General features: G+C 45.4%; 1 protein-coding gene across 1 annotated transcript; it reads right to left on the bottom strand.

Annotated features, from left to right (window-relative positions):
- Nucleotides 1-1,937: 1,937 nt before the first annotated feature.
- Nucleotides 1,938-10,681, bottom strand: LOC123366225 (centromere protein F-like). The gene is made up of 3 exons (XM_045009473.1): nt 10,462-10,681; nt 9,421-9,614; nt 1,938-2,017 (listed from the first exon to the last, which is right to left on the bottom strand). The coding sequence occupies exons 1-3, from the start codon at nt 10,532-10,534 to the stop codon at nt 1,946-1,948; spliced, it is 339 nt and encodes a 112-aa protein (XP_044865408.1). The 5' UTR covers nt 10,535-10,681; the 3' UTR covers nt 1,938-1,945.
- Nucleotides 10,682-10,991: the final 310 nt, after the last annotated feature.

Genomic DNA, 10,991 nt, shown 5'->3' with positions numbered 1-10,991 from the left:
TTCCCCGCGGCAGCGGGCAGCGCAGAGCCCTCTGATTCCCGGCCGCGGCTGGGATTTAAAGGGCTCTGGGCTCCCCGCCACAGCGGGCAGGCCAGATCCCTCTGACTCCCGGCTGAGATTTAAAGGGCTCTGGGCTCCCAGCCGCAGCGGGCAGCCCAGAGCCCTCTGACTCCCGGCCGCGGCTGTGATTTAAAGGGCTCTGGGCTCCCTGCCGCAGCGGGCAGCCCAGAGCCCTCTGACTCCCGGCCGCAGCTGTGATTTAAAGGGCTCTGGGCTCCCCGTCGCAGCGGGCAGCCCAGAGCCCTCTGATTCCCGGCCGCGGCTGTGATTTAAAGGGCTCTAGGCTCCCCGCGGTTGCTGGCAGCCCAGAGCCCTCTGATTCCTGGCCGTGGCTGAGATTTAAAGGGCTCTGGGCTCCCCGCGGCTGCTGGCAGCCCAGAGCCCTCTGATTCCTGGCCGAGGCTAAGATTTAAAAGGCTCTGGGCTCCCCGCGGTTGCAGGCAGCCCAGAGCCCTCTGATTCCCGGCCGCAGCTGGGATTTAAAGGGCTCTGGGCTCCCCGCCGCAGCGGGCAGCCCAGAGCCCTCTGACTCCCGGCCGCGGCTGGGATTTAAAGGGCTCTGGGCTCCGCGCCACAGCAGGGAGCCTAGAGCCCTCTGACTCCCGGCCGCGGCTGAGATTTAAAGGGCTCTGGGCTCTCAGCCGCAGCGGGTAGCGCAGAGTCCTCTGACTCTTGGCCGCGGCTGGGATTTAAAGGGCTCTGGGCTCCCCGCCACAGCGGGCAGCCCAGAGCCCTCTGACTCCCGGCCGCGGCTGAGATTTAAAGGGCTCTGGGCTCCCAGCCGCAGCGGGCAGCGCAGATTCCTCTGACTCACAGCCGCGGCTGTGATTTTAAAGGCTCTGGGCTCCCCGGCAGCCCAGAGCAGGGGAGAAACCTAGCTCCAAATATTGCTGGAGCAGAGCCCCTGACTGTGAATATTCCTGGGGCTAAAGCCCCAGGAGCCCATATAAGTTGGCGCCCATACCTGAGCGACCTCTTTTCCGCTCACCTTGTCTGCCTGTGACTCCCCCAAGCCACGAGCACTTTCCACTTCTAGGAAGGTGAATAGTGAGAAGCCGTCACACTCATCGGGGTGCCTAATAAGGGTTTCGGGGTCGGATTCCAACGTATCCATCAACGGTCTAAAGGTGCTCGGGGTTAAAACAAAGTCCGAAGTTCTCATGGGGGTGGTAAAGGAGTCCACGTTTCCTCTCAGTAGCCTTTCCACAATTTCTTAAACAAGTGTCCTTGGTAAGAGATGGCCTCCTCTGCCCAGAGCTGAGACTTATGGGGCAATGGTGCTACTCTCTGATTGGCAGAGGGCATTGGGAGGAGTTCTTAGAGGGGTCACACGACCCACTTCCGAACAGGTCACCCCACCCCAGAACTCAGTCTGATTGGTCAAATCTCCTCTGAGGGAGGTCCTATCAGGGTGAACCCCATCCTGATTGGTAGAGGGAAGTAGGCGGAGTTCTTAGAGGGGTCACATGACCCACATCCAGATGGGTCACTCCACCCCAGAACTTGCCTTGATTGGTCAAATCTCCTCCCGGGATGGTCCCCAGCGGCTGAAACCCTTCCTGAGTGGTAGAGGATGGTCACATGACACACCTTGCTTCCGGTCATGTGGCATCTTGACCCTGGGAGTAATACCCCCTGGAGCGGGACTTCTGGTGACAGGTGGGTGGGGTTTAAGGGGTCAAGGGGCAGAGTTTAAGGGGTCAAGGGGTGCGGTCAGGGTTTGTTTCATGGTATACTACTTATACTACTCAGGTTTACTGTACCATACAGTTTTTGTCGTGTTCATTTTCATCAGGTAGTTTTTGTGTGCTCAAGGAACATCTGCCTTGGTGTGTGTGGAGATTCTCCCTTGAGTTCTCAGCAACAGCTTGTGTGTGTTGCTTCTTCATGCAAGAGGAGATCTTGATTCCACAGGTTCAATAGCTGTTTCCGTTTGGCACTGCTGAGTATCATCTACCTGCAATACAAACAAAAAAATTCTCATGCTTTAGTGGTATGGGAGAACCTTGTTAATTACCAGCAGGAAGTGAAAGACCCATTCCAAGCGACTGAATAATATGAATTAGCAGACACACGCTAAAAGCAAGAATCTTCAATGTTTATAGTTATCACTCTGAAAATACAACAGCGCTATGCAGAATGCTTTACAGCAACTACCTACTCCTCACCATGTTCAAGTTTAGAATGGACATTATCATCCATGCTTTACAAATCACAAGTCACATAATTTAACAAGGTATAGGCAAAGCTAAGGAGTAGTACACAGGAGTTCCTTGTCTAGTCTCTTCTTGCTCAATCACTAATCTGCACTACTGTATTTTGAGATATGTAATTTAAGTTTAATTACTGATATTTCATAATAATTTGTAAATGTCCTATAGTTTATTCTGTAAATATGATAGCACTTGAAAAAGTTGTTTAGTCCTGAAGCATTTATATGGGCCTGTTGAGGATATCTGGATAGCTCAGTGGTTTGAGCATTGGCCTGCTAAACCTCAGGTTGTGAGTACAATCATTGAGGAGATCACTTGGGGCTCTGGGGCAAAAATTATTCCTGCTAGTGAAGGCAGGGGGCTGGACTTGATGACCTTTCAAGGTCCCTTCCTCTTCTAGGAGATTGGTATATCTCCAATTATTACCTTACCTTATATCCTGTCCAGACGTATTATGAAATATTCAGGAGAATGTCATGTCATTCTAAAGGTTTAACATAATCTTCACAATATGTTTGTTGTGATGGTCAACACTAGCTTTGTAAAACTTATGAAAAATTTCACAATGTGTACACCTTTGGGGTTATCTCAAATTCCAGTCCCCGCCGCTATTACAATCGTCCTTGTCTCTCCTGCACTCCCCACCAAATTCTGACATGATTTTAGCATCAGTTAGCTAAAACTTCAGTAGTTATAAATGTGTGCTTCATGACAATTGAAATCCTGAAGGCCAAAGCTTCTGATAGTCTAGGTAATTGGCCCCAATTCTCATCCCACTTACACTGATGTGGGTCCTGTGTGCGAGGTGAGCATCAGGGCTTATCCTTCTAGTGCCAATACTTATCAAAATAAAAGCTGTTAACACTTTGATGTCGAGTGGAAAAAGGGAAGACAGTCCTTACACTTCTGTCATTGTAATAGTAGCTTGAGAAATATAAGGCTAAATCTAAAAATCAATGATTTTTACCACTGAAAGCAGAGAATGTGGAAGCATTCCTTATTAGACCCAAGAGTTGTGGGGATAGTGTGCTGCCTCTCTAATTGTTCCTTCACTCTAACAGTGTTTTTCTAGCAATGGGCAAAATCTCAGATTGCAGACATGCAGTGACCAGTGTCTGGTTGAGGCTATCACAATACGAGCATGAAGACAACGTTCAGTACCAGAACTTCTAACGAAGGCGATCAATTTTCCTTCCAGTGTCCTCAATAATAAAAAGCAAAGGATAAAAATCAGATGAAGTTTGCATAAGGACTGAGAAAAGACTTCAGGGTCTGGCCCTAAAAATGAAAACTCTGGGAACAGAATAGCTCTTTAAACAATTTGTTGAAGTAGGATTGTTTTTGTAGAGATTGTTATTTAAAGAATCATCTTGTGTGTTGTTTAAATTGGCTAAGTTCACAGCAATGCAACAGCAAAAACAAAATTGTTACCAACATATATTACTGGCAAAGCTAATAGGACCATTTATTATTAAGGGTACCTGACTCCTCCCATTACAAGAAGACCCTGTTTTCTGCTGCTCCTAACGTTACAAACTTTAATTGCTTGGGCTGAAATTTTCAGGGGTGGGGGACAGAAGCAGAATTTCAGCCAAAATGCTTAAGCTATTCCCAAGATCTGGCAACTTTTCTTTGAAAAACTCCATGTGTTGGGGCGGGGACTTGTAATTTGGCAGGGAGTGGCCTTTGTGCAGAGAATGTGCTTTTTGCCATCCCCACGAAAACCTGCCCACATTTGGCCAAATTATAAGCCTTTGAAAAAAATCACAGTTCACAGATACTCAGAGAGAATTCTTAGACCTGTAGCAGCTAAAATCTCTGAAGATTTCGTCCTCGCTGAGTATACTTGAATCTCGCACAGCTCTTAGTGCTAACCAAACTGTGCATGAGCTATTCCCCCCAGAGTGACTGCACATGTGCCATTTCCCCACAGCTCCTGGATGGGAAAACACGGCACACTGTGCCATCCCCGCAGAGCAATTGATATGCTCCAGCCCAGGCCTCTAATGATCAAAGCCAGAGTTTCCCTGCAACGCTTCTTCCCAGCTGCTTTGGTCCAGGCACCAGAACTGAGAGCAGGAACTTTTCTCTTAATAAACTCCCAATGAGCCCTCCAAGCTGCTGCACAAGCACGCTGGTGGAGGAAGATACTGGACTCAAATGCAGAGGGGACAAAAGACAAATGGAGGGGCGGGGGTGGGAGGGGCAGACTGGGACAAGGAGTATGCCAAGATTGGGACTGGAATGGGGGTGCGGGGAGGGGGCCAAGGACAGGGAGCTGGTAGGCAATGCTAGGACTGGAAAACTATGAGAGAAGGCCGAGGAAGGGGGAAAGGAATGTAGAGGAGACAGAGAGAAGACACAGAGCTAAGAGGAGGAGGAGGGAGTTTGCAGAGGGAATTTGCAGAGGAGACTAAGAGACTTAGGCAGAGGAATTGACAGGCTAGTGAAGGGAGTGGGTGGTGTTCTGCTGGTGTTCTGGTGCCTGTTGGGGTTTGTTTTGCTGTAGGTGGTGGTGGTTTGCTTCAGTTTGTGTTTCCTGGATTTACAGGTTTTAGGTGGGAAGGCTATGACCCATACAGAGGCAGCAGTGAAAGACAGAATGAGGCTGACTGGATATGGAAGCTGCTGCATGTACATGATCCTGGAGAGGGTACCTGAAAAGAGTTTCGTCTGCCTGATGTGCCGACTGATAGAGCTGATGGAAGAAAAGGTCTGAGGACTGGGTATGCAGGTGGAAACTCTGGTCGAGTTTAGAAGGGGATTCGAGCGGATGATGGAGCAAAGACATGAGGAGGCTGAAGGGAAAAGCTCAGACTTGCAGATGGAAGCAGGACCAAAGAATTCTGAGGGGAGACTGCTGGGTGAGGAAAGTGGACGGTGGAAGCACGTGACTAAGAGAACCAGGCAGAGAAAAAGACGGGCCAGTGAAGGAGAAATAGAGCTCAGGAACAGGTTTGCAGAGTTGGAAAATGAAGAAGACGCTTAATGAAATTGAGGCTCAGGTGATCTTCAGTGGGATCCTGCCTGTTCCTAGAGAAGGGCAACAAAGGTATGAAAAGATTATGGCGATCAACAGATGGCTCAGGCAGTGGTGCTATGAGGACGGCTTTGGGATGTACGGCCACTGGGAGGCATTCATGGACAGAGGACTGTTCCCATGGGATGGACTTCACCTGAGTAAGGAGGGAAATAGACTTCTAGGATGGAGGCTGGCACAACTGATTAAGAGAGCTTTAAACTAGGAATTTGGGGAAGATGGTTGGGAGATGTCCAGGTAATCTCCAAAATTCCCATAAAAGGGTAATCTCCCTTCTTAACATTGAGAGGGAAGAAAACAAAGAAAGAAAGGATACAGCCATGGGTCGGAGAATGGAAATAAGGAGGAAGGGTAGTGTAGATACCAGTCTAATAGGTGATACTGGGAGTAGAATGTCTGTGCCTAACCGGGTAAAGAATGTCAGTGAAGCCAAATGGCAAAAATTAAGATGTTTGTACACTAATGCGAGGAGCCTAGGTAACAAAATGGAGGAAGTAGAGCTACTGGTGCAGGAAGTGAAACCGGATATTATAGGGATAACAGAAACATGGTGGAATAGTAGTCATGACTGGAGTACAGGTATTGAAGGCTATGTGCTGTTTAGGAAAGACAGAAATTAAGGCAAAGGTGGTGGAGTAGCATTGTATAGCAATGATGAGGTTAACTGTAAAGAAATAAGAAGTCATGGAATGGATAAGACAGAGTCTATGTGGGCAAAAATCACAATGGGAAAGAAAGCTACTAGAACCTCCCCTGAGGTGCTTGGGGCTAGCTAGAGACCGCCGGGATCTGATTTGGATATGGATAGAGACCTCTTTCATGTTTTTAATGAAGTAAACATTAATGGGAATTGTGTGATTATGGGAGACTTTAACTTCCCAGATATAGACTGGAGGACAAGTGCTAGTAATAATAGTAGGGCTCAGATTTTTCTGGATGTGATAGCTGATGGATTCCTTTATCAAGTAGTTGAAGAACCAACAAGAGGGAATGCCATTTTAGATTTGGTTTGGGTAGTGAGAACCTCATAGAAGAAATGGTTGTAGGGGACAGCCTTGGTTCGAGTGATCGTGAGCTAACTCAGTTCAAGCTAGATGGAAGGATAAACAAAAATAGATCTGGGATTAGGGTTTTTTATTTCAAAAGGGCTATCTTTAAAGAATGAAGGAAATTCATTAGGGACGTGGATTGGACTGAAGAACTTGTGGATCTAAAGGTGGAGGAGGCCTGGAATTACTTCAAGTCAAAGTTGCAGAAACTATCAGAAGCCTGCATCCCAAGAAAGGGGAAAAAATTCATAGGCAGGAGTTAATGACCAAGCTGGATGAGCAAGCATCTCAGAGAGATGATTAAGAAAAAGCAGAAAGCCTACAAGGAGTGGAAGACGGGAGTGATCAGCAAGGAAAGCTACCTTATTGAGGTCAGAACATGTAGGAATAACGTTAGAAAGACAAAGGCCAAAAGCCATGTAGAGTTGGACCTTGCAAAGGGAATTAAAACCAATAGTAAAAGGTTCAATAGCCGTATAAATAAGAAGAAAACAAAGACAGAAGAAGTGGGACCGCTAAACACTGAGGATGAAGTGGAGGTTAAGGATAATCTAGGCATGGCCCAATATCTAAACAAATACTTTGCCTCTGTCTTTAATGAGGCTAATGAGGAGCTTAGGGATAATGGTAGGATGACAAATGGGAATGAGGATATGGAGGTAGATATTACCACATCCGAGGTAGAAGCCAAACTCAAACACCTTAATGGGACTAAATTGGAGGGCCCAGGTTATCTTCACCCAAGAATATTAAAGGAACTGGCACATGAAATTGCAAGCCCATTAGCAAGATTTTTTAATGAATCAGTAAACTCAGGGGTTCTACTGGACAACTGGAGAACTGCTAACATAGTTCCTATTTTTAAGAAAGGGAAAAAAAGTGATCCAAGTAACTATAGGCCTGTTAGTTTGTCGTCTGTAGTATGCAAGGTCTTGGAAAAAATTTTGAAGGAGAAAGTAATTAAGGACATTGAGATCAGTGGTAATTGGGACAAAATACGACATGGTTTTACAAAAGGTAGATCGTGCCAAACCAACCTGATCTCCTTCTTTGAGAAGGTAACCGATTTTTTAGACAAAGGAAAGGCAGTGGATCTAATTTACCTCGATTTCAGTAAGGCACTTGATACAGTTCCACAGGGGAAATTATTAGTTAAATTGGAAAAGATGGGGATCAAGATGAAAATTGAAAGGTGGATAAGGGACTGGTTAAAGGGGAGACTACAACAGGTCATACTGAAAGGTGAACTGTCAGGCTGGAAGGAGGTTACTAGTGGAGTTCCTCAGGGATCAGTTTTGGGACCAATCTTATTTAATCTTTTTATTACTGACCTTGGCACAAAAAGTGGGACTGTGCTAATAAAGCTGGGAGGTATTGCTAACACAGAGAAGGACCGGGATATCACACAGGAAGATCTGGATGACCCTGTAAACTGGAGTAATAGTAACAGGATGAAATTTAACAGTGAAAAGTGCAAGGTCATGCATTTAGGGATTAAGAACAAGAATTTTGGTTACAAATTGGGGACGCATCATTTGGAAGTAACAGAGGAGGAGAAGGACCTTGGAGTATTGGTTGATCACAAGATGACTATGAGCCGCCAATGTGATATGGCCATGAAAAAAGCTAATGCGGTTTTAGGATGCATCAGGCGAGATATTTCCAGTAAAGATAAGGAGGGTTAGTACCGTTATACAAGGCACTGGTGAGATCTCATCTGGAATATTTTGTGCAGTTCTGGTCTCCCATGTTTAAGAAGGATGAATTCAAACTAGAACAGGTACAGAGAAGGGCTACTAGGATGATCCAAGAAATGGAAAACCTATCTTATGTAAGGAGACTCAAAGAGCTTAGCTTGTTTAGCCTAATCAAAAGAAGGCTGAGGGGAGATCTGATTGCTCTTTATAAATATATCAGAAGGATAAATATCAGTGAGGGAGAGGAATTATTTAAGCTTCGTACCAATGTGGACACAAGAACAAATGGATATAAACTGGACACTAGGACGTTTAGAGTTGAAATTAGACGAAGGTTTCTAACCATTAGAGGAGTGAAATTCTGGAACAGCCTTCCAAGGGGAGTAGCGGGGGTAAAAGACATATCTGGCTTCAAGACTAAGCTTGATAAGTTTATGGAGGGAACGGTATGATGGGATAGCCTAATTTTGGCAATTAATTTGGCAATTGACCTTTGATTATTAGCAGGTAAATATGCCCAGTGGTCTGTGATGGGATGTTAGATGGGGTGGGATCTGAGTTACTACAGAGAATTCTTTCCTGGGTGTCTGGCTGGTGAGTCTGGCCCACATGCTCAGGGTTCAGCTGATCACGATATTTGGGGTCAGGAAGGATTTTTCCTCCAGGGCAGATTGGCAGAGGCCCTGGAGGTTTTTCACCTTCCTCTGCAGCATGGGGCATGGGTCACTTGCTGGAGGATTCTCTCAGGTCTTTAAACCACGATATGAGGACTTCAGTAACTCAGACACAGGTTAGGGGTTTGTTACAGGAGTGGGTGGGTGACATTCTGTGGCCTGCGTTGTGCAGGTGGTCAGGTTAGATGATCATAATGGCCCCTTCTGACCTTAAAGTCTATGAGTCTAAGAGAACTGGGGCTGGCTGAGCAGGGAGATTGGGCCAAGGAGCCTTAATTCCAGCATATATGAATTTTTGAGTGCTTTTGCGTGTAATCCATATATGCACGCGCACCCCCCCCTGCTCTAGGCATCCAGGCCTTTCAAGGAATAATCAAATATTTGGGATGAGCATTAAAGTGGGAAGATTGACCTCATTCCCATTTACCAAGTTAATGAGCACTTGGCATGAGATCACAGATTTGATCATACCAACAATTTTAAGTTTACCATTATGCCCAGATCTTTGTTATGTGCCGAGCTTTATTCATTTTATTTACATTGATGACCTTGTCTTCACTATATTCATGGCAGATATAAAGGAGGTATGAATAACACGGCATATCTTCAAACTCACTTGGAGAGATAAATACATTATGTGGATTTCCCATGCCCTGCACATTCAGATACATTTTGACGATCAGTTACCTTTGGTGATTTGCTGCCACCAGCTGTCGCTTTAGAGATCTTGGCATTATTATATGACCTGCCTTTTTGTAAACGTTGGCCATATGGGGACAAATTTTGGCTTTGAGCAGCAAGACGGGGACTGGTCTTTAGGTTTAGCGCTGTTCTGCGCAAAACACAGGGGTTGGTTTTCCCAGTGGGAATATCAGCAAAGCCTGAAAAATAAACAACAGCCATGAACCACAGTTGATTAAATTACTTTATTGTTCCAATCAATCTGATCTTGCTCAATTCAAGATGGAGATGACAACGGGTAATAATTTAAGAAAGTAAAATGGCATTTACTCACTGAATAACATAGAATGGGGGAATTATTAGGACTATCTTGCGTTCCTAGAATTTTATAGGTGAACTCAGGCAAGGGTGTGGATCTGTGCAACAGCAACTCTACTAAATGGCAAAAAGAGTTTTCCCCAAGCAAATGTTCTCTTTTTCCTTTAAAGGGACACCATTAACTGGAAAATCATTCCATCTGAAACGATGTCTCTTCTATTGTTCTACATAGAGCCGGCCAGAGGGAGACAATTCTGTTTTGTGACCCCTTTCGAGGTTTCAGAATTTGTTTTCATTCTAGATTGGAATGAAAACATAAGCCTTTCAAATGCTTTCATAAAATGAAATTGAATCAAAAAACATCAGGCTTTCAATTTGGGGGCCTTCCTCCCTGCTCAGCAAAAACTTTGTCCGAATCAATACATCTCTGTAATACATCTCGGCTTTGACAATGCAGCACATTTCAATGAAAAAACATTTAGCTAAAAATGTTTAAGCAATAATTTCCCCCCGTCTTATCAACCAGAAGAAAAAGGTGTTTTATATTGGGAATGGCTGGGCCTAGAATCCCTCTCTTGCAACCTATACGAGGGCTGAATTTGGCCAATGATGTCCAAGTTTTTACAATGCTTCCAAGTCACACCTATGACAACACGATTATTTAGATAAGCGTGCGCGCGCACACTCTCCCCAGTGTGGACCGTTCTCCTCTAAAGAAGTAACAATTACCTTTTCTGACCACCTCCGGGAGTCCGTCTGGCTCGTACTCTTGCTCCTTGTCCTGGGTCAATGAATGTGTCATCTCATCAGCACCTGGCCAAAGGAAAGAGTCGTTACCTGTACAAAGAACTTTAAGGAGACTCTGGAAAGATGCGTTTAGAATGCAATGATCTCAGTCATTCATTTGTTAATGAAGTACATAAGATGTGTGCTTGTGCAACCACAGTCAACTATACCAGAGCTTCAGAAGCTAGACTGATTTATGAGGATCTGGCCCCTCATCTGAATCAAATGGAATAATGGAAGTTTTGAAAACATGTGTTCTAAATAAATGCATTAAGGTTAGAAACAGGATCATGATTAAGGCTGTTTTAGTCATGGGTATTTTTAGTAAAAGTCATGGACAGGTCACGGGCAATAAACAAAAAGTCAGGGCCCCGTGACCCCTCCATGACTTTTACTGAAAATACCTGGGACTAAATCTCACCGCCTGGGAGAGGGGACGCTCCTGAAGACTGCTGGGGAGTGGAGAGAGAGAG

This window comes from Mauremys mutica, chromosome 3, assembly GCF_020497125.1.
Source record: "Mauremys mutica isolate MM-2020 ecotype Southern chromosome 3, ASM2049712v1, whole genome shotgun sequence".
Classification (NCBI taxonomy): Eukaryota; Metazoa; Chordata; order Testudines; family Geoemydidae; genus Mauremys; species Mauremys mutica.
This window is presented reverse-complemented; position numbering and strand designations above follow the sequence as displayed.